At 40.4% G+C, this 23,994-nt stretch overlaps 1 protein-coding gene across 1 annotated transcript; it reads right to left on the bottom strand.

Moving 5' to 3' along the window:
- Positions 1-5,189: 5,189 nt before the first annotated feature.
- Positions 5,190-11,969, bottom strand: LOC121399321. The gene is made up of 2 exons (XM_041579700.1): positions 6,456-11,969; positions 5,190-5,457 (listed from the first exon to the last, which is right to left on the bottom strand). The coding sequence occupies exons 1-2, from the start codon at positions 11,531-11,533 to the stop codon at positions 5,331-5,333; spliced, it is 5,205 nt and encodes a 1,734-aa protein (XP_041435634.1). The 5' UTR covers positions 11,534-11,969; the 3' UTR covers positions 5,190-5,330.
- Positions 11,970-23,994: the final 12,025 nt, after the last annotated feature.

The raw sequence follows: 23,994 nt of genomic DNA, 5'->3' as shown, positions 1-23,994 counted from the left end.
GAGAGCAAAACATGAAGATGGAATTTATGCGATTGGATTTGCTTAGGTGAGCTACAGCTATAGCGATTCAGGACATCTTTATGAGTACATCAGAGGAAGATAGCTCATGAATTTTGCCTTTCCTTCTCCTTTAAGGACAATCTTTATCAAGTTCTCATTTGAGCATTATTTAAGGCATATGCTCTTGATATTGCAAATGTGCACAATGTTTTAACTCAGTCAGCATGAAATAATGACTAACTATGGGATATATACTCCATTACACAGCACATAACAGACTTAAGTAACAGTACGTCAAGTGACAAAAATCTCATTTAGCCTGAAAAGGTTCCTTCTCCCACACATTCACTAATATTTTCTTTCTTTCATTCAACCACTGCACCTCTTCCTTTACTATATTTCTTTCTATATTTAGCACAAGTGGTTCACATTCTCCTGTTTCGCCTTTTAAAATCCATCTTTGTATCTTCCTGGCCTAGTTTAGCACAAGGGCTTATGTCACCAGCCTTTTTGATGGGTTTATATAGTTGTCAATGTGCAACATAAACATTAAAACAGGAAGCACAAAATGGAAAAAAAACACATGGGGGTATATTTATCAAAGAGTGAAGTTAATAGTGAAGTTCCGCCACTAGAGTGAAATTTCGCCACTTCCCATTCATTTCTATGGGGTTTTTAAAGGCGTATTTATCAAAGGGTGAAATTTCACTTTCACCGATTGATAAATACGCCTTTTAAAATCCCATAGAAATGAATGGAGAGCTGAGGAATTTCACTCTAGTGGCGGAACTTCACTCTTTGATAAATTTACCCCATGGAACCAACAAGTGTGGTTGTTTTTGTAGGTATTCAGAAATGGTTCCAGAGAGTGAGATTTGGGGGCCGATTCACTAAGGGTCGAATTTCGAAGTTAAAAATACTTCGAAATTCGACCCTCGGATTGAAATCCTTCGACTTCGAATATCGAAGTCGAAGGATTTAGCGCTAATCCTGCGATCGATCGATCGAAGGATTTTCCGTTCGATCGAACGATTAAATCCTTCGAATCGAACGATTCGAAGGATTTTAACCCAACGATCGAAGGAAAATCCTTCGATCAAAAAATCACAGGCAAGCCTATGGGGACCTTCCCCATAGGCTAACATTGACTTCGGTAGCTTTTAGCTGCCGAAGTAGGGGGTCGAAGTTTTTTTTAAAGGGGAAGTACTTCGACTATCGAATGGTCGAATAGTCGAACGATTTTTCGTTCGATTCGTTCGATTTCGTTCGAATTCGAACGAATTTAACCAATTCGATGGTCGAAGTACCCAAAAAATACTTCGAAATTCGAAGTATTTTTCATTCGAATCCTTCACTCGAGCTTAGTGAATCAGCCCCATAATGTCACAGTTGTTGTCACCTAAGTTCACAACAAAGATATAGCTATCCTGCTATTGCCGGTATAGGTGCTAAAAATATAGCGATTGTGTTTAAAAATGTTGACTTTCATTTGTTGTACAACAATATTTTCCCAAAACCTTTGGTACCAGACACCAAAGCAAATGTATTGCAAATCTGCATTTATGTTCTTTTTGAACAGGTGGATGGCTCTCTAATAGAAGGAACTAATATAACCACTGTGTGAACAGGTGTTTAAAACTTACATTTTTTAATTAAAGGCAAACTATATCTGCTTGTCCAACATAAGAACAACGAGTATGACTTGTACTGAACATATGCTTTTGTCTATTGTTTCAATCACAAAACATCTATGGTTTGTGTTGTGTTCTTGAGCTGAAATGACTCTATACACACTGATTTTGATAATCCTATAACCACTATACAACCCCTTCCCTTCAACCTTTATTGTGACTGGTATTTTTTTTAGCAGATGTCCATAATGCAGGGGGATTATCTGTATTATTATAATTTAATAATCTACCTTTCAAGGGACATGCAGTAGTTTGAGTTTCCCTGTTTGTCCTTTTTAGCTCAAGAAATTACAAATCCCATAGTTTTTTATCATTAAAGTACTGTATGTTTGGCACAAGCACTATTCCATAGACTCATTTTGAACATGGGTTGTTCATTTAAAGGATATATGAAACCCTTATCTAAAATGCTGCCATTTCATCCCACAGTATCCCTAAATATGTTTCCAAAATCAAATTACAGATGCAAAAGCTTGCTATTATTAAATAGGTTTAAATTTTTTGACAAAATGATATCCTAATTCTGTTAGAATTCAGTGGAGGTTGAAAAGCCATGAGATTAATTTTTTACATTGAACTGATTCTAGCCCTTAGGGGCATATTTATCAAGGGTCGAATTTTGAATTGAAAAAACTTCGAAATTTGAATTCAAAAACACCAACTGGAATTCAGTCAAAGTTTTTTTTATGGTCGATTCCCAAAAAAAACTTTTTCAAAGTCCACCAATTGACTACAAATAGGTTCTAGGAGGTCCCCCATAGGCTAAAACAGCAATTCGACAGGTTTTAGATGGCGAATGGTCAAAGTCAATTTTTAAAGAGACATGATAAATGATAAAGTACATGATAAATTTCGATATTAGAATTTTCGATTTTTTTTCAAATCGAATTTGGACTATTCCTTAGTTGAAGTACACAAAAAAATAGCTTGAAATTAGATTTTTTTTAATTCGAAAATTCACCTCGACCTTTGATAAATCTGCCCCTTAGTGAAATAGCTGCACACTTATAGCCAAATATAAAGCATAAAGTGAACATGAGAATGATGTCCTATGTTAGGGGCAGATGTACAAAATTCGAGTGAAGAATTCGAATGTAAAAAACTTCGAATTTCGAAGTATTTTTTGGGTACTTCGACCATCGAATTGGTTAAATTCGATCGAATTCGAACGATTCGAACGATTCGAAGTAAAAACCGTTCGACTATTCGACCATTCGATAATCGAAGTACTGTCTCTTTAAAAAATACTTCGACCACCTACTTCGGTAGATAAAACCTACCGAAGTCAATGTTAGCCTATGGGGAAGGTCCCCATAGGCTTGCCTGTGATTTTTTGATCGAAGGATTTTCCTTCGATCGTTGGATTAAAATCCTTTGAATCGTTCGATTTGAAGGATTTAATCGATCGATCGCAGGATTTGCGCAAAATCGTTCGACTTCGATATTCAAAGTCGAACGATTTTAGTTCCCAGTCGAATATCGAGGGTTAAGTAACCCTCGATATTCGACTCTTGATGAATCGGCCCCTTAGTGTTCACTGCTAGAGAAAAAATGCCTTGTGCAACTAATGCATAAAACATAGAATTCTCATTACATCCTTTGTAGACAGGGGCGATCCTACCCAATTTGCCACCCGAGGCAGCCATCGTTTTTGCCGCCCCCGCCTCCCCACAGCACTCACCTTCAGCACCAGATGGGGGTCGGCTGGGTGGTCCACGTTGCTAGTTCAGAGAGCGCAATTGCACTCTCTGCACTAGAAGAGCAGAATTTCCGGGTTTAAAACCGAAAATTCGGCTCTTAGTTATAAGGAGCGACATTTTTGCCGCCCCTGGCAACCAGGAGGGCGCTGCCGTCTGAGGCGAGTGCCTCAACTCGCCTCATTGGCGGAGCGCCCCTGTTTTTAGACTATAGATCCCAGCGTGTGTACCACTTTATAATATGTAGTAGCATACTGAAGTTGTAATACAGTAACATTGTTTATGTTCCCTTTACTAGCTTTTAAGATATCAGTTAAAGGTGATTTACTGAGTTTGTTCTGTTTGTTATTTCAGCATCTTAGAAATGTAAAGCAGTTTGGGATGCCTGGGTGGGTGTTGCCTGCTACTTTAGGTATGAGACACATTAATAATAACAGCTCCAATGGGGAATCCCTGAGAGCCGGAAATTTCTCTCTCAGAATTCCTTTTGGCCTAGGTAGATGTGCTGGCAAAACATATGAATAATACACAAATAAAGAAGAGCTGGTTTCCAAGTGTCACTTTCGGCCACTCCTTTATATATAGCATTCCTGAGAATTCACAGGTAGTTAATGATATTGTAAATACCACCATTTACTTGCATTCCATAGGTATATTATTACTGTTTTTGCATCCAGCTCCAATTTAAAAATGTCTTTTGATTATTGCTGAATACCCAGTGGATCATAACTCAGCTACAACAATTTCAAACACCATGGTCCTCTGATGCTCCAAGATGCTGCAAACATGTAGTAATGGTTTTATACTTTTATTCACCTTTGTAAAAACAGAGACCATTACAGAGAGGAAGAATTAACTGCAAGAAAATATCATTATTCCACACTGGTCCATCTCCTAAATCGATATCATTATAATTATTATTCTGACTCCAATTGCTGAGATAATGGCTGAATCCCCGTGAGACCTCCCTGCTGGGCCTGTATGGAGCTGTAACAACCACTGAGGGCAACCTTTGCCAGATAGCTGAACTCACCAGACACTTGTAGTCCACAAAGCTGCTTTATTTGAGGTGGATAAACAATGTAGCAGTGGATGTATAAGTGCTGCAGGTCAAAAAGAATATTTCCTTCCTAACCTCTGAGCTGTAGCTCCTCACTCATGGAAGGCAGGAACACAAGAGGATGATGGGAGGAACTGATGTCACACATAAGGAAGGAATAGGAGGAGGGTTTACAAACAAGGAAATACAGAGCTTGCAATACAGCCTTGGTCAGCAGGTGGCAGCATAACAATAGGTATGCATAAACATAAGCAATTAAACGTATATATTTTAACCCTGATAACTTTAACTGCTGAGGCAGCACACTCCCCGTCTGGTATTTTTAGATACCACTATATTATAATAAACATAACGACAGTTATGAAAAGGCAAAATAAACATTGAGCGGTTTTGCTTGAAGATCTTTCCTGTCATCTGAAAAACAAAGAGGAAAACAGGCATGCAATGCAATAAACATGGCATTGTAAAATAACCAATGTCCTTAGTAGGTTCTTAGTGGAAATTGGTGGGAGTCTCTTGCTTTAAGTGTTGAAGCAAATAAGAGTTCAATCCCCAAAGGGTAAGATGAGTACAAGTTCAGTGATAGGCCGACTGAAAGTCTTTGTGGTGCCATCTTTAACAATTTTGACTTCCACCTTACGTACCTTACCATCCTCACTAGGAAGGCACTTTGTGATGAGTCCCATTGGCCAATCAATTCGCTGGGCTTGTTGGTCTTTCAGTAGGATGAGGTCTCCTACCTTCAGATTAGGAGTCGGTCTTTGCCACTTTCTGCGTCCTTGCAAAAGAGTGAGGTATTCCCTCTTCCATCTGTTCCAGAAGCAGTTAGCCATATGCTGCACACGCTTCCACTGGCTTTGGTAGAGGTTCCCTGCTGCAAAGTCACCAGGTGGAATGGGGGCATTTCCAATTTTCTGGGTGAGAAGAGTGGCTGGGGTGAGGATGACCGGAGATTCTGGGTCTGCAGACACTGGAACCAGAGGCCTTGAGTTGATTATAGCAGACACTTCTGCAAGGAATGTGGAAAGAATCTCATGAGTGAGCCTTGTAGAATTCAAGTCCAGTAACATAGAGTCAAGTATTCTACGTGTTATGCCTATCATTCTCTCCCAGGATCCACCCATGTGGGAAGAATGGGGAGGGTTGAAAATCCATGAGCAACCATTACTGGATAAGTAGTCCTTGACAGGCTTGATGTCAAACTGCAACTCTCTGCAGGCTCCAGTGAAGTTAGTTCCACAGTCTGATCGTAACAGTTTCACTGGTCCTCTGATTGCAACAAATCGCCTAAGGGCATTGATGAAGCTTGAGGTATCCATAGACTCTATGACCTCAATGTGTACTGCACGTACACTCATGCAGGTGAACAATACTGCCCACCGTTTGTTGTGTGCTTCGCCACCCCTAGTCTTACGTGCCATAACTGTCCATGGCCCAAACACATCCAGGCCAACATGAGTGAAAGGAGGATCAGTGCTTAATCTGTCAGGAGGCAAGTCCGACATCTGTTGCTGTTGATACTTCCCCCTTAATTTTCGGCACTGAACACACTTGTGGATGATGTTATTTATCTGTCTTTTTGCCCCAATAATCCACAGTCCTGCAGCCCTTACAGCACCCTCAGTGAAATGTCTGCCTTGGTGCTTGACTTGCTCATGGTAATGGCGAATAAGCAACATGGCAATGTGATGGTTACCAGGTATTATCAAAGGGTTTTGTTCATTCTGTTGTATTGTGGCCATGTTCAAGCGGCCTCCAACCCTTAACATACTATCACTGTCAATTACTGGGTTCAGGTTGGCAATAGGACTATTTTTGGAAATGTTGTCCTTATTAAGAATGCACTTTAATTCTGAAGGAAAGGCATGTTGCTGTACACTGCGTATTATGATTAACTCACTTTGGGCAATATCTGCTACAGTAGTAAATTTATGACATAAGTGCCAGCCACGGCAGCCCATAGCATCATTGGATTTTGTGTGATAACAGCGTGCAATGTGGACTAACCTTGTAATGGTGAGCACTAGTCTTGTCCACTTGGAGAAATGTTCAAAGCGTTGGCAACCCAGATTGGACCCTTGGTTAACTCTTGTGACAAGGGTTGAAACTTCAGGACGAATCTCAGAGTCTTTGTCAGGATCTAAGAGCCGGAAGGCATCTGCAGTTGTTGTAGCCTCTGAGCAATCCAGCAAGAATTCAGGACCTGCTAACCATGTGGTACCTGCAAAAATAGCTGTGGACACAGGCCTGGTTGCATGATCTGCAGGGTTAAGTTCAGATGGAACATAATGCCACTGTTCTGGTTTAGTGGATTTTCTGATTCTCTCAATGCGGTTGCTAACATACACATAAAAACGTCTTGTCTGATTATATATGTAGCCTAGAACAACTTTACTATCTGTGTAGAATTTGACGGCATCAATTTGAATATCTAGCTCACACAATATAAAGTCTGCGATTTCTACTGCTAGTACAGCTCCACAAAGTTCAAGCCTTGGGATAGTGTGCTCAGGCTTTGGTGCTAACTTAGCCTTGCCAAACAGAAAACCTACATGAGGTTGGCCACAAGTGTCTCTTACCTTGAGGTAGGCCACAACCGCTATGGCTTCAGTAGATGCATCTGAGAAAATATGGATCTCTCTCTCCTGGTTGGCAGCAAGAGAATTTGAAGTATAGCACCTAGGTATGTGAAGCTCTTCCAGGGCCTTTAAAGAATGCTTCCATGACTCCCATTTTGACTGCTTATCAATTGGTAAAGGAGTATCCCAGTCCTTAACAGTCTCTGATAGCTGTCTTAGCAAGGATTTACCTTGTATGGTGATGGGTGCTACAAACCCCAGAGGGTCATACAGGCTGTTCACTATTGATAAGACACCACGTCTGGTAAATGGCTTATCTGCCACGGTAACCTGGAAGCCAAATGTGTCATGCAATAAGTCCCATCTTAAGCCAAGGCTTCTCTGAATGGGTGGCTCATCTGTTCCCAAATTTAAGTCTTTAAATTCTGTGGCATGATCATCAGAATGGAAGGCTTTCATTACAGCTGTACTGTTTGAAGCAATCTTGTGGAGTCTGAGGTTAGCCTCAGAAAGCATACACTGTGTCCTTCTGAGTAAGTCAATAGCCTCTTGGTCTGTTGGTAAAGATTTAAGGCCGTCATCCACGTAGAAGTCTCTCTCCACAAAGTGTTGAGCATCTGCACCATACTCACATTTACCTTCACAAGCAGTCCTTCTTAGACCATATGTAGCAACAGCAGGTGATGGACTGTTACCGAAGACATGCACTTTCATGCGGTATTCCATTACTTCGCTGTTGATGTCATTGTTACGGTGCCAGAGGAATCTGAGAAAGTTTCTGTGGTCCTCTCGTACGATAAAACAATGGAACATCTGCTGGATATCTGCTGTGATTGCAACTGGCTCCCTTCTGAACCTCATAAGTACTCCTACAAGGTTGTTAGTTAGGTTGGGACCAGTGAGAAGAACATCATTGAGAGAAGTACCTTGATATTTGGCACTGGAGTCGAATACCACCCTGATTTGTTTTGGTTTGCGTGGGTGATACACTCCAAAGGAAGGTAGGTACCAGCATTCATCGTGTTCTTGTAGTGGTGGGGCTGGTTCAGCATGATCATTGTCAAATATTTTCTTCATAAAGGCAATAAAATGTTCTTTCATTTCAGGCTTGCTTTTAAGGGTTCTCTGCAATGAGGCAAATCTGGACATGGCTTGCTCATGATTGTTTGGAAGTTTGATTCTTGTAGAGCGGAATGGCAAGGGTGCAACCCAACTGTTAGAGTTGTCTTTAAAGAATTCAGTGTCCATAATTTTTATGAACTCCTTGTCCTCAATGGAAGGTGCAATTTTGTTATCATCACTTGTAGTATGAAACACTGTATCCCCAAAGTTGTCATCACAGAAGATGGGAGTGACACTGGATACTGGGATCATATACTTAGGATTCTCCTTTACCTCAAAATGATGTGGGCATGGTGTGAAGTGAGTTGCTTGTCCACTTTGCAATACATGAGTTTTAAAGGAGTCAACTTCAGATGGCCTGTGCATTTTGTCTAGACAAACATCGCCCACTATTACCCAGCCTAGGTCAAGTCTTTGCGCATAGGGAGCATCATGAGGACCATTGCACTGTTGCCGTACCTTATGGACTCTAAGAATGTCTCTTCCCAACAAGAGCAGGATTTCAGCATCCTTTTCAATGGCAGGAATCTGACTGGCGAGGTGCCTTAAGTGGGGTTGGTGGCATGCAGCTTCTGGTGTGGGAATCTCTTCCCTGTTATTAGGTATCTCATCACATTCAATTAGTGTAGGTAAAGGCAGATGAATGTTACCTTTAATTGAGGAGATAATGTACCCAGTAGCCCTCCTGCCCAGAGTCTCTATATGACCAGCACAGGTATTGAGTGTATAGGGTTCTGCATCTCCCTTGATGTTGAAAATCTCAAAGAACTGCGGTCTTGCCAAAGATCTGTTGCTTTGGTCATCAAGCATAGCATAAGTCTTTATTGCTTTCTCTGGTCGACCTTCAGGATATACCCGGACTAGGCATACCTTGGCACAGCATTTGGGACTATAGCCTTCTCCACAGACTTCGGTACATGAAGTTGAAATCTTTGTTGAAGCAGGAACACATCCTTGTTCCTCCCCGCCATGATTTGAGATGGGGGTTGGAGACTGTGGACTATCAGGAAGAGGTGTTGGATGCATTGCCGCAATATGCTTGTCACTGCTGCACTCAGTGCACTTAATAACAGTCTTGCAATCCTTAGCAAAATGATCTGAGGAGGCACAGCACTTATAGCAGACCCCAAACTTCTGGAGAAGCTCCTTGCGCTCCTCTAAAGACCTTGCCCTGAACCCACGACATTTCTTAAGTGGATGTGGTTTCCTGTGAATTGGACACTGACGGTTAGGATCCTCGGTTTTCCCAGCAGAAGTTTTGTCAGCTAAAGAATTTGTAGCAGGAGGGATGTCTGTCTTTCTCACAGACACAGTGCCACGCAAGTCTCTGTGTTTAGTAGCTGTGTTGTCATGCCGTGCAGATGATGAGGCAGAAAGGTTGGGTTCACTAAAGCTGAAGCTTGGATCATTTTTGACCCAGGCATAGTCGCTGATGAATTTGCAGAAGTATGAAAATGGAGGGAAGGATACATTATATTGTTTCTTGTACTTTGAGCCCACTGTGGCCCACTTCTCTTGCAGCCCATATGGTAGCTTCAATACTACTGGGTTCACCCCATGAGCAGTATCCAAGTAGCTGAGTCCTGAGAGACGAGGGTCTGCCTTAGCTAACTCCAGCTCCATCAGAAGGTCACTGAGTTCTTGCAGCTTGTGATTGTCTTTGTTGGTTATTTTTGGGAAAGATTGTAGTCTCTTAAACAAGGCACTTTCTATGGCTTCAGAGCTACCATAGGTTTGTTCAAGTCTTCCCCAAGCAGCAGCAAGACCTGCATCTGGGTAGTCAACATGCACAGCTCTTAGTCTCTTAACACGATCTGCAGACTCTGGACCTAGCCATTTGATGAGTAAATCAAGTTCCTCTTTGGCTGTGAGGTTGAGGTCAGCAATTGCAGCTTTAAACGTAGATCTCCAGGCTCTATAATTCTCAGGACAGCCATCAAACCTTGAGAGACTAACGTTAATGAGCTCACGACGTATCATATACCTGGCAAAGTCAGACAGGTCTGATCTCTCACTCTTTGGTGCCTGGGTAACTTGTGGAACCTGGGGGTTGTATAAGCTTCCCGGTGTATAAAGGTGAGATGAACCAGGATAAAATGAAGTGGCGTAAGCATTCAGCAGTGGTTTGGTCTCTAAGGCACTTGCTGGCTCTAGTTTAAACTGAGGTTTGTCACTGGAATTCACCTGAGAGATGGTAGGGGGTATCATCTCATGCTGAGTGACTACGTCTGTGTAGTTGGTCTGTCGCTGTGTCAGCAGTGGCAGCTCCATGGTTTGGGTACTGTAAGGAACAGCAGTGTTAGTAGTAACAGGTAAAAGAGGCTGACCTGTGTTATGAGTTGCAGGAGTTATCCTTGGATTTTGTAAGATTGATTGGTTGTCATTAGATGAGTCCTGGTTTAGTACATATTTACTTGTGCGTTCAACAGGATCTTCAGACTCTGCTGGGATAGGGCAGTCTGGTTCATGCCATTCTCCCAGTGCTTGCTCAAAGACCTTTAACCTTGCAATAGCTGCTGCTTTTTCCTTTTCCATTTGAAGAATTTCTAATTCGGCTTCCATTTCTGCCCTTTTTCGTGCAGCTTCTGCTTGCTTTCTTGCAACTTCTGCTGCTGCCTCTGATTGCTGGCGTGCAGCTTCTGCCGCTGCTTCTGCTTGGTGGCGTGCAACTTCTGCTTGCTGCTTTGCAACTTCTGCTGCTGCCTCTGATTGCTGGCGTGCAACTTCTGCTTGCTGCTTTGCAACTTCTGCTTTAAGTTTAACCTCTCTTTTAGCATAGGAAATTTGCACCTTAACTGCTTCTGCATTAGCACGGGCTTCTATAAGCTTGTCACTTAGTGTGGATTTCCTAGAATGAGAGGTCTTGGAAGATCTTGATGTGAGCCGTGATGATGTGGATCTGTGAGACCTAGTCTCTTGCAGGTGTGTAATCTTGAGCTCTGCCTTATCCTTAGTGCTTTGCACCAAAAGGACTCTTTCTTGGTCTAAGGCTTCGGATCTGGTTAGCTCTGCTGAGGATTCCTCTATATTAGTGTCCTTTAAGAAGGTAGTATATTTAGCAGACAGCCGCTGATAACTTTCATAGTTAGCAGATAAGCGATTTATACAGTCTCTTAAATCGGCTGCGTCATTGTTAGAATGTGAAAGAACAGACATGCATTGCACAGTTCTATCCCATAGTTCTGATAAATTGCTTGAAAACTCATCCCTTGTAATCTCATAATTTTCTCTGGATTTTTGAGATGGTTTTATTATGCGCTTGGGCCTGACGCTTTGCTCTGCAGTATATATGGGGTTTTCTCCCTGGATGTCTGTGAGCTCTGGTGCATGGTGCACTTGCTTAGCTTCAGTTGAAAATGAATGCACAGAGCCTTGCTGAGACATTTTGCACTTTTGCTGAAAATGGTTACTGTCTCTTTAAGAAAGTTACAGCAGTGGCAGGAGTGTGGGGCAAACTGCAGCAGTGTTATAGCAGGACCCTGAGAGCAGTATATACAGCAGCTTGAGCAGCACAATAACACAATCCAATTGCATAAAACAGTCCTGAACATTCACTGGGAACAGCATGTGCTTGTAGAACCATGTGCTTGCAGGGAGTTGTTAGACTGCATTAATCTTGGCTGCAGATTGAATATAAATGACTTGCCAGTGAGTGGAGACTTGATGGAACATACAGTGTGACATCAGGTTATAGAATTACTATTCTTTTTGACTATTCTGACTCCAATTGCTGAGATAATGGCTGAATCCCCGTGAGACCTCCCTGCTGGGCCTGTATGGAGCTGTAACAACCACTGAGGGCAACCTTTGCCAGATAGCTGAACTCACCAGACACTTGTAGTCCACAAAGCTGCTTTATTTGAGGTGGATAAACAATGTAGCAGTGGATGTATAAGTGCTGCAGGTCAAAAAGAATATTTCCTTCCTAACCTCTGAGCTGTAGCTCCTCACTCATGGAAGGCAGGAACACAAGAGGATGATGGGAGGAACTGATGTCACACATAAGGAAGGAATAGGAGGAGGGTTTACAAACAAGGAAATACAGAGCTTGCAATACAGCCTTGGTCAGCAGGTGGCAGCATAACAATAGGTATGCATAAACATAAGCAATTAAACGTATATATTTTAACCCTGATAACTTTAACTGCTGAGGCAGCACAATTATTATTCTCTAAAACTGTACCATCAAACAGATATACAGTGCAGTTTTTAATTCTTACCAAAGATTTTATCAAATATATTGAATATTTTAAATAGAGATCCTCAGGAAAACTAAGGAACAGGGTTGGGACTCAGATGCAGTTAATGGTGGGACAAGAAAAATGGATTGATTGACAGGGAGAAAGAGTGAGTGGTGAGGAGCATGTGTATGTACCAAGTGGTGGGCATAGCTGTGCAGTCTGAATGTGCAAGTAGAGGGTGATCAGCGTATGGTGAAAGGGGGTTGTAGTTGGGGAGGACAAGAGGCCAAGTAGTATTACTTTTAGTAACAATGCATCTTGGCCCGTTTCTGCCAAAGAATATGCAATTCGAAATTTATACATTTTCTATCTTAATTATTGTATTCAATTCAATTATTCAATTCAACTAATTGATTAAAACATAAACAGGAAGCTTTGCTTTTATATCCTGTATTTGCCTTCTAGCACTTTGTGATTGTAAATGCAAATTATCTGAAATGCCCAAAAATGCCTTAACAAGAGCCAAAATAATTACACAAATCTTAAAACGACATCAATATTTGCTTTAGACCTTTCTGTAGCAATAAGAGCTGCTACATATCAGGGTACCTAGGAACTGTTCAGGACAGTGCATGTTTTACTTATTTTGTCAGAAGATCAAGTTCTTTAAAAATTTGCTGGGGATACCTGTTATCTGCAGTGTTCAACTATTGGATTCATGGTGGACCTTAACTGGGCAACTGGAGAACATTCAAATCCATTCCTTCTGATTTGGACTCAGGATAATTTCCTTGCAGAAAGGTGACTCTTCCCTTCTCTCTCTCTGCTCTTGTGGAACTGTAATTGTTCAGGTGCAGGGAGGGTGCAGGGAATACAAAGCTGCAGATGTTGTAGAACAGTATATGTTCAGGTGCAGGGAGTTGCAGAACAAACCAAGCTGCAGCTGCTTTTATGGAACAGTTCATCCTCAGGTGCAGGGAGTTACGTGACAAACAAATCTGCAGCTGCTGTTGTGGAACAGTATTTTATCAGGAGCAGGGAGTTACAGGAAAAACAAAGCTGGAGCTGCTGTTGTGGAACAGTATTTTATCAGGAGCAGGCAGTTACAGGGAAAACAAAGCTGCAGTTGTAGTTTGCTGGAAAGGACTGAGCAGCAACAGCATGAATAGTGCTGCCCACCTCTGCATGCCCAGTCCTCCCGCAGTGGATGCGGCTCTGTTACTGAAGTGGACAGTGCCAGCGGCATCGTAGCCATATGCTGAAGGCTCATAATCTGGAAACTCACAAAAGGGAGGGTCAAGCACAGTTTTCTAGCTGATACAGACTTACTGACCTACAAATAGTATGAGAATGGCAGTATTTTAAATTGAAACCAAAATAATTCAGTAGGTGAAATCTGGTTGGCTGTTGTTGGCTCCACCCAGTTTTTCTAACCTTGGACCCCAGTCAAATAGTAAAAACACTGCACAAACTTTGGGGACCTTGTTTTTAATTGTGTCAGAATGGAAGCAATTTCAATTTCCTATTTGAAAGTCAATGAGTGACATCTGATTGATGGTTGGTGGCTCTATCTTATCTAAACTGAAGCCTTATTCACCCAGCGACAAACTGCAAAGTTTGGGGACCCTGGCATCAAGCATGTAAAAATGGCAGCATTTTCCCTATTAAAATCAAAGAGTGAAATTGTCCCATGGCCCCCAAGTTTGCAGTGTGGGGGCCATGCCATTAATGCTGTGAGAAAAGCAACAGTTTAAATATAAACCAATGAAAATTTAAAAGGGTCAACTGATTGGCTGCTGGTGGCTCTTCTCATTTTTTCAAATCCTTAACCGTAGTCCCCCAGTGAAAGGTTTGGGGTGCTGTTGGTGGCTCCACTATACACCTTGAAATATTGTCAACCAGTGACTAACTCACTGCAATGTTTGGGGACCCTGGTGTAAATAGTATGAGAATGGCAGCATTGTAAACTTAAGCCAATAAAATTCAATAGGTGAAAGCTGATTGGCAGCTGTTGGCCCTGCCCACTTCCCGGCATCCAACAAATATCATCTTTTCATTCAGATTGACTGATTCAATTGATGTGATTCAAGTTTGCTGAGTGTAGCCTCAAAGCTGTAAGAATGGCAGCGGTTGAAATTTTTCCCCCATTACACCCATGACTACAGACCATTGGACCAACACTGTGGATGTGAATGTAACTGACCCTTAAATAGTTACTAATAGAGTGATATGAAATTTTGAGAAACTACTTACGGTGATATTTTATAAAGGGTGGCTGTGCAATTTATTGCATATTCTGAGAATCTACTTAGTCAGCAAAAGCTGGCGGTGCATGAGATGATGATAGTAACCAATTTCAAAACCAATAAAAAGAATCTTACCCCGCACACATGCGCAGTGATAGCATTTGGTAGATTGTAACTCCTACAAGGCATACTCTACCGCACCGCTCCTTGGGATCCATCTGTGTGTCCTCAAAATGCTTCAATAGTGCCCTTCGATCCAAATCTCAGTAAAGTATTTTCCAAGCGGTTCCTCCTCACGACTGTATTTAATCCGGGTGTAACAACCACGTTATCAGGAACCCTGTTCATCGAACGTACCCAAGGATGCACAGGTGGTCACCGACACCCTTTTGGGACCTGGGCTTTCTGCTGCGGAAGCCAACAAGGAAATGCGTAGCAGGAACATAAGTGAGGTACCAGCAGGGATGAAGAGAAGGCGTAATCAGAGTCAGGCCAATAGTTCAATAAACGTAGTCAATAATCAGGCAGAAGTCAAAACCAGGAAATCAAGAAGAAATAATGCTTGAGCAGGTACAGGTAAACTGAAGCCTACCTGTAGCTTGGGCACTTACCAAATCAGGCACATTAAAGAGGATTTGGCGCCAGGTTTGAATTTCACGCCTTCGGATGACGTCATGATGCCCATCGTCAATACGCCAGCGTCAAGGATTCCTAATGTGTGACAGCCGGAAGTGCACGCCTGCACACATGGAGCCGAGAGGAGACGTGCCGGGAGGTAAGGGAATGCAGCGATCTCCCGGTGCGTCTTACACCGGGATGTTCAATTGCTTCCTCCCACCATCGCCTACACGTGTTTCTCCATGACTAGCTTCCTCAGAGCGCGCTGAGGAAGCTAGTCATGGCGAAACACGTGTAAGTTACAATCTACCAAATGCTATCCCTGCGCATGTAACACAGGGACTGAGTCCTAAGTTGTCCGGTCAAATAGAAATTTGCCCATAAACATCTATTTCTCCAAAGAGGTTGAAATCTCACATAAAATGCTTAATATTAACTCTTAATTCTTTAATAGCGCTGTAGCAATTCCTCTGTAAGGGACAAAAACTGGGATGCTGCTATATATATATTTAAGCTATAATTTCCCACACAGGACGAAGCAATTGGAGTTTGAAACCTCTGAAATTCTCCATTGAATTTGGATCATTTTCAATATATTGGGAATCCTCAGTAGTTCAAATTCCGAGACATATTAACTCTTTTGTCTTCCTCCAGCATTTTTTAACAGGTTTTTTTATGGTATATGGAAATTATTAACTCCACAATGGATTTTAACTGAGCTCTAATATAAATTTACCTATTTATAGAATGAATTGATAATGAACTTGTAATTAATTGACTTGAATAATTTATTATATGTGAATTCATATATCGATTACAACAGTATTTAAAATGATATTTACATGAAATTGATGGTTGGTGATTAACCAAGTAAACCCTGATTGAATAAAATTGAATGAATTCAGTTATACCTACAGAGTGCAGGATGAGATTCTTTTTATTGGTTTTTAAATAAACTACTTTAGTGACAAATATACTGTTAGTATTAAAGGAGAACAAAGCCTAACTAAAGAAGTAGCTAGAAATGCTGTACATTATGTTTTGGGGTTCTGAACCAGTCCAAAGCAATGTCTATGATTAAGGGAGTGATTCCCGAAACGCGTATGGCGTTGGATCCTTACAGGAGTACAGAATAAATCTGTATTCTTTTGATTGGAGTGCCGTCCATTTTCTTGGTGTTCTTTTGGATTTCAGCAGTGGGGACGCTGCGGACAGAGCACCCGACTGGAGCAGCAAAAGGGAGGGTGAACTTTGAGCGGTCCTTTTTCTTTGAGCAAAGCAACCACATCCCTTTAGCAGGAAAGATCTGTGTCTCCAAAGATGCCCCAGTAGCTCCCGATCTTATTTTCTGCTGATTCACTGCACATACTGTGTACTGCTCAGTTACTCAGCTTAGGGACCCACTCACAATATATAGTTCACATAGAATATAAATGTCACAATACAAAGCTGATTAGTATTTAATACCGATAATTTCTACATGGCAGCACAAAAACCAGTGCAACTAGAATCAGAATTTAATAATCAGCCTTGTAGCATCAGCTTATATTACAGGCCAACCTCATTTTCTGCTTGATAATTTGCAACAACCCCTAAGCTTAGCTTCTCAACAGCTGCTCAGAGCCCACTGAGCATGTGAGTGTTCAGTGGGCTGAACAGATGGTGACCCCCTGTAACAAATTTGAAATCCTGGATCATTGCTGCTATGGAGAAGCTGAAACTTTAGGCTGGTGCAATAAGGTCAGTATCTAAAATATGGCTTTTTCTCCTTTAAGAGTATAGTTTAGGCTTCCTGGGTGCACAATTAATACAGTTATGATGTGGCAACAAAATAGGAAAGGCAGGAAAAACACATGAATGCATCAAGAGCAAATTTTGCTCAAAAAAATCCCCATTGGGCCTAACTGTTTGATAAAGCTCACACAAATGCATGGGTGTGTGTTGTTATGCACAATTAATACAGTAATGGTATATACAAATACAAAGTAGGTAAGGCTAAAATAACATATTCATACATTAGGTTCAAATGTTTGCTCAGATTGGGCCCAACAAATTCATGGGTGGAGGTGTTATTGTGCAAGTGTGTTTACATTGATAGACACATGCTGGTGATGGTAGTAGTGCCTAAAATCTACCTCTTTAAACTGCACAAAATGATAATATATCCATATGAATTTGTCATCCTCTGCCCATATTTGAAAGATGCAGAGTACTCTTGGATGTAGTGGAAGAATTCAATTTTCTTTGGAAAGGAAAAAAGGCTGGCTATGACGTATGTCCTTCTTATAGTGGTGCATGCTTAATCCTTTACTACTGTGAAAAAAAACATTATGGTTCTTTAGCAGAGCTGTATTTACACTTGGAGGAGATGGTATTTCCTGTCATGCTTTGACATTATGCAATCTCCCTAGAATTTACCATTGGAATCCCACAGAGCTCATTTTAAACAGCAATTGGAAGAAAGTTTGCAACAAATGCATTTGTGTACTTATATGGAATCATATCCAGAGATGAATACAGCATATGATAACTATGGTTAATTATCTTAATTTGTATAAATCATACAATTGTTTGTAGCTACACAGGTATGGGATCCTTTATACGGAAACCCATTAAACTACAGGAAGGTCATCTCCCATAGACTCCATTTTAATGAAATAATTCAAATTGTTACAATTATTTCCTCTTTCTTTGTATTAATAAAACAACACCTTGTAATCCATACTAAGATATAATTAATCCTTATTGGAGGCAAAATAAGCCTGTTGGATTTATTTAACATGTAAATGATTTTATAGGAGACTTAAGACATGGAGACGTAATAATTAATCCAGCACACGAAGTTTGCTCAAGGGTTATTACCCGTGTTTAATGTCAAGCCAAACAGGTTACAACGTTTCGGGGGCGTACCCCTTCGTCAGGTGATCTGTGCCTCCCACTTCCACCATTAAATAGGTAAAAAAAAAATTTTAAACAACACCCCCATATTAAGAAAAAATTTACATATCAATCTAGAACAATCAACAGGAATCCTTGGATTATAATAAAAGTCCAGAGTCCATCCAATATTCACAATAAAGTCCAAACCCCTGAAAAGTTTGAAAACATTTGTTCACACATTATTTTGTTATAAGTAGATCGTATCAAAAAAGAAAAAAATACTCAAAAGGATTCTTTAAACAATATAGGAAAGAATTAATCATACCTTTCCTTTTCTAACGAAAAAATTATCAATTTAGGAGAATCTGTAGAAAAATAGAAACAAATTAGCAACATAATCTCAAACCAAATGGTACATTGTTACAAGTAAGATCTCAGGCTAAATTCCTCATTTAACCCCCTCGGTGTCTGAGTTTGCAGCAGTGTCTGGGCGCCCTATTGTAAGTAATGTGGGCTCTTTGTTACAGCCTCTTGCTATTTATATTGACATAGCACTACAAGAAATAATCCCAATGTTGAAACATTGTGTACAAGACACAGGTGATTTCCTGTTACGTTTGGATGAGATTGTTGTACCTTTAGAGGATTACCTCCTATGTTCCCTTGACGTATGTGATTTGTTTACGTCCATCCCGCATAATGAAGGCATTGAGTGCGTTCGTTCTTATCTGGGCCTTACTAAAACACCTACACATCAGATTAATTTTTTATGCACTTTATTGGAGATGGTGCTTACGAAAAATGTTTTTTCTTTTCAGAACAATTTTTTCTTACAGACACAAGGCTGCGCCATGGGTGCTAATATGTCACCGGCTTACGCAAACATTTTTATGGATTATTTTGAAAACACTTTTATCTTTGCCAGCTCTGAATTTTCTCCTCATATTTTGTCATATTGGCGCTATGTGGACGATACTTTTTTTCTTTGGAAAGGTGGCAAAGATAAATTGTTGGAATTCCTTGGATATCTAAACACTGCACATAGCACTTTAAAATTTACTCTAGAGTACCATCCTACCAACATTCACTTTTTAGATGTTGATATTTGTAGATCTAACAATGGTTTTAAAACTACAGTTTTTACAAAACCCACTGATCGTAATAATTTATTAAGTCCTGCCAGTTTCCATGCCCCTAGCCTTTTTAATGGCTTACCTAAAAGCCAATTAATGAGGGTTAGGAGAATTACATCGGATGATGAATTGTATGCTTGTGAATCTGATAAGATGATTGAAAAATTTCACACAAGGGGTTATGACAAAAATAACCTATTAAAAATTCGTGAAGAGGTTAGTAAGATACCTCGAACTAAACTCTTACAAAAACAGATTAGAACTACTAATAAGGATAAACGCATACCTTTTATTTCCACATATGATATTAATGCGAAATATATAAGGAAAACAATTTTGAAACATTGGAAGGTCTTAAAAGGTGATGTTTCATTTGGTAAATTGTTCACATTGCCCCCTGTGTTTTCGTATAAACGTGGCAGGAATGTTGGTGACATTATTAAAAAGAAGGAGCAGAATCCCCATAAAGTACACACTGATAGGATAGGCACTTTTCCCTGTCTTTGTTGCGGCCATTGTACTGGTATTATTAAGGGAGATTATGTGGTACATCCCCAAAAAGGTACAAAACATAACACGAAAGGTTTCCATACCTGTAACTCTCAGGGTGTAATTTACTGCTTAAAATGCCCGTGTGGTTTGGCATATATTGGCCAAACGAGTAGACAGGTTAAAATAAGGTTAAACGAACATAAGGCTGCTATAAGAAATTTTAAACCACAAAAGGATGACATTAAGGGAGTTGGTGATAAAAAGAAAAAGCAGGAAACTTTTTTATACCAACATTTTTTTGAAGCAGGCCATAGGACATCACAACTACGATGGCAGGTGCTAGAAAAAATATATTCATCGAACCAAAATCTAAAGATAAGATTAGCACAACGTGAGGCTTACTGGATATGGCTGCTGCAAACTCAGACACCGAGGGGGTTAAATGAGGAATTTAGCCTGAGATCTTACTTGTAACAATGTACCATTTGGTTTGAGATTATGTTGCTAATTTGTTTCTATTTTTCTACAGATTCTCCTAAGTTGATAATTTTTTCGTTAGAAAAGGAAAGGTATGATTAATTCTTTCCTATATTGTTTAAAGAATCCTTTTGAGTATTTTTTTCTTTTTTGATACGATCTACTTATAACAAAATAATGTGTGAACAAATGTTTTCAAACTTTTCAGGGGTTTGGACTTTATTGTGAATATTGGATGGACTCTGGACTTTTATTATAATCCAAGGATTCCTGTTGATTGTTCTAGATTGATATGTAAATTTTTTCTTAATATGGGGGTGTTGTTTAAAATTTTTTTTACCTATTTAATGGTGGAAGTGGGAGGCACAGATCACCTGACGAAGGGGTACGCCCCCGAAACGTTGTAACCTGTTTGGCTTGACATTAAACACGGGTAATAACCCTTGAGCAAACTTCGTGTGCTGGATTAATTATTACGTACCTTTCGTTGGGGGTGCCGTCCTCCTATGATCCATGCACCGTGAACGTTGAAAGAGGGACCAGGTGTGCATCTGCATTTCGTTTGGCTTAAGACATGGAGATCCATATTACAGAAAGACCCCTTATCCAGAAAACCCCAAGCATTTTGGATAACAGGTCCCATACTGGGTCAAGTGCTAGAGCCCTAAGGGTACAAATTTGCATCCCTTAGTACCCATGTATGGAGCACTTGTTCACCTGAGATTTCAGTGTGGTTTGCTCTTTGCACCTTGGGTCCATTTTAGCACTTTGCAAAAATATGTAACACCAGCTCTGGCCATGGCTGCTGTTTCACCAGCTAGGCCTTCATGAAGGTCAAGGGGTGCAAAAAATAACTGGCAAAACCCCAGAGAAATTCACTGCTTTCATTAATATTCTGTGCCATATTCCACCATGGATGTGTTCCTCAACAGCAGTGAATATACAGTACTTGATAAGAAAGTTCCTCCTTACTCACTAAGTGTAAATTATTTAGCAATATTATCTTCAATATTCTGACCCCTTACCTTAAATTGTGCTGACTCACAATGAGATTTATTTTAACCAGTTAACATTCCATGGATGAATTAGTTCCGCATCAGTATAAACTAGGGCAAAGTCTTACCAAGGTACTTTGTGTTTTGTCATTCTAAAAAAATCTCAATTTATTATTTAGCAAGAAGCAATGTTTAAGTATTTGTGTCATCTGCTTCATATTACATTGCTTTAAGACTGAAAATAGCAAATAGCAAATGGGTGGGAGAAAAAGTCAGGAAGTTTATAACTTAAGGATGTAAATTTATTGTACTTATTACATGAATTACATGATCAATCAAAATGGCCTTATTACGGCATTGTGTGCATAACCTTTGCTACTGGAGGATGAGCGTGCACTAGAATGATGACATTGTAAGCAATTACATATTACAAGACTATGCTTCTAGTGAAGGTGGATGAGAATATTATTACATCTTTAGATGTCTTTGTCAGTCACATGTTTAATAAACATCACTCGAAATGACAGCTTATGGGAAAAACATGCAGTGATAAATAAATGTAATAGTCAATTTTACATTTGCCAAGGGGCCGGGTCAAAATGGCATAACATTCTGGGAAACATTTAATCTGGGACCACAAAAAATGGCATAAATTCCAGAAATATATAAAATCTGGGGACATATAATCAGGGTCCTGCTGTAGCAGATTCTATACCAGTTTATAATGACAAAAACAGCATTTATAAAATGAAGGTAATGAAACATGTTGTTAGGTGAAACTTAAAGGCGTTGTTCTGAAACCAACTTAAAAAAGTGTTTGAAGGTGAACAATCCCTTTAACACTATAAAAATTAGTAATTGACATAAAGAAATCTTGTCACCCCTGGGAACAAAAGATAGGAAAGATTTGTTCACTGGTTATTTTTTTTCCCCTGGTTATTTCACAGACCTTGAATGGGATGTTTTTCACAGACCTTTTCCTGCTTACCTAAAAATGCAATTTTTAAATCTGTAATTTAGACTTTGCTGGCGCAAGATGGAAATAATTTATCATTTTAAAATCCTAATTTGTAATGGAGTCCATCATGTTTTATTATATTTAGGGCCTCTTTTGTATTATATAACAAAGTAAGGAGAAAGCCTATATTATATGTATCCTAACAGGTGCAACAAGCATTTCCATAGCTTAAGGTACAGTAGCATAACTTTCAGGGTGTAAAGGTTCCCATCTTTTGCCTAGTCCTGCTGGTAAATAATCTACAAATTTATTTTGTGAGTATATTTTAAAGCAGACCTTTCTTATTTGTATGGGGGTGTGGGTAAAAGGGTTTTCAACATCTCCCTATATGCTGATGATGTATTATTATACTTGAGTGATCCTGAACCCTCGCTACAGTCAACGTTAGCAATTATAAATGAGTTCAGAGGATACTTGAGGTTACGCATAAACTGGGAGAAATCCAGTATCTTTCCGGTAGATGAAGGCATAGACCCTAATAGCTACCCCCCTTCCCCCCTAAGCTGGGTAAGCTCCTTCAAGTATTTGGGCATTACAATCACGAGGGATAGCACTAAATACACAGAGTTAAACCTTACCCCGGTCACAGAAAGCATGTCAATCAAACTCAAGCAATGGGGGAATTTACCCCTGACAATATGGGGTAGGATCAACATGATTTATCTGCCCAATTCTCCTATGTACATCTCCAAAACAGTATTCCAATATATTGAACAAATGCTGTCCTCGTTCATATGGGGTAATAAATCCCAGAGATTTGCCAAGTCCAAACTAAAGGCCCTAATTAACGAAGGCGGACTGGGCTTCCCAGACCAAAAATACTACTTCTTAGCCTCTCAATTGTACTATGTGGACTGGTGGCTAATGCCAGACCCCAACAACCCTAACTTCCAATTGTAGGCTACTCTGGCATGCTCAGCAGAAACCCTAAAACATATACCATATTGGAAAATAGCAGACCTGCAAGTGAGACACCCGATTGTCACCACCCCACACAAGGTTTGGACGGTGGTTCTGCAGATCACTCGCCTTAAAAACCCGTTACTCACAATTGATCTACCTATTTGGGGCAACTCACACCTTCCTCATTTCCAACAACTCCTGACATATATGAGGTGGCCAAGGGCCGGGATCAGGACTTTGGGCGATGCAGCGCCGAAAGGGCAGTTGCATACCAGAGAACAATTGTTACAGTCTCATCCTGGAGTCCAAATCAACCAACTAGTGTACCAACAATTTAGGCACGCCTTCATAGCACAATTCACATCAACCAGAGTGGAACTGGTTACACCCCCTTCTTAGAGGCCCTTAAGTCGCCAACCTCCCAAAAAATGGTTACCAACCTATATGGGAACTTACTCTACACAATTCCCTCACCATTCACCAAAGCATATGAGGCTTGGCATGCGGATATCCCCTCTTTAACAGCAGAAGAATGGGAAGAGAGTAAAGACAAAGAGTACCAGTACCTCATTGCTACTAGAGATAGGCTTATCCAGTTTAAGCTATTACATCAGATTCACATCACACCACTGCGCCTAAGCCAAATGGGTGAGATAGATAAAGCGTACTGCCCAAAGTGTCGACAGCAGGCGGCTGGTTATATTCATATGATGTGGAACTGCCCCCAAATCAGTTAATACTGGGATAGAGTTATGTCCCACATCCAGGACAAAACTACCTTCTCCACAAGTCTGTATTCTGGGGGTGATAGATGAGATTGTACCGCTAAATGCAAAGAGAGACCTATGGTGATCCCTACTGTTCTACGCCAGGAAAGCATTGCTAATTAAATGGATGGACCT

The sequence above is a fragment of the Xenopus laevis genome, chromosome 1S, assembly GCF_017654675.1.
Source record: "Xenopus laevis strain J_2021 chromosome 1S, Xenopus_laevis_v10.1, whole genome shotgun sequence".
Lineage (NCBI taxonomy): Eukaryota > Metazoa > Chordata > Amphibia > Anura > Pipidae > Xenopus > Xenopus laevis.
This window is presented reverse-complemented; position numbering and strand designations above follow the sequence as displayed.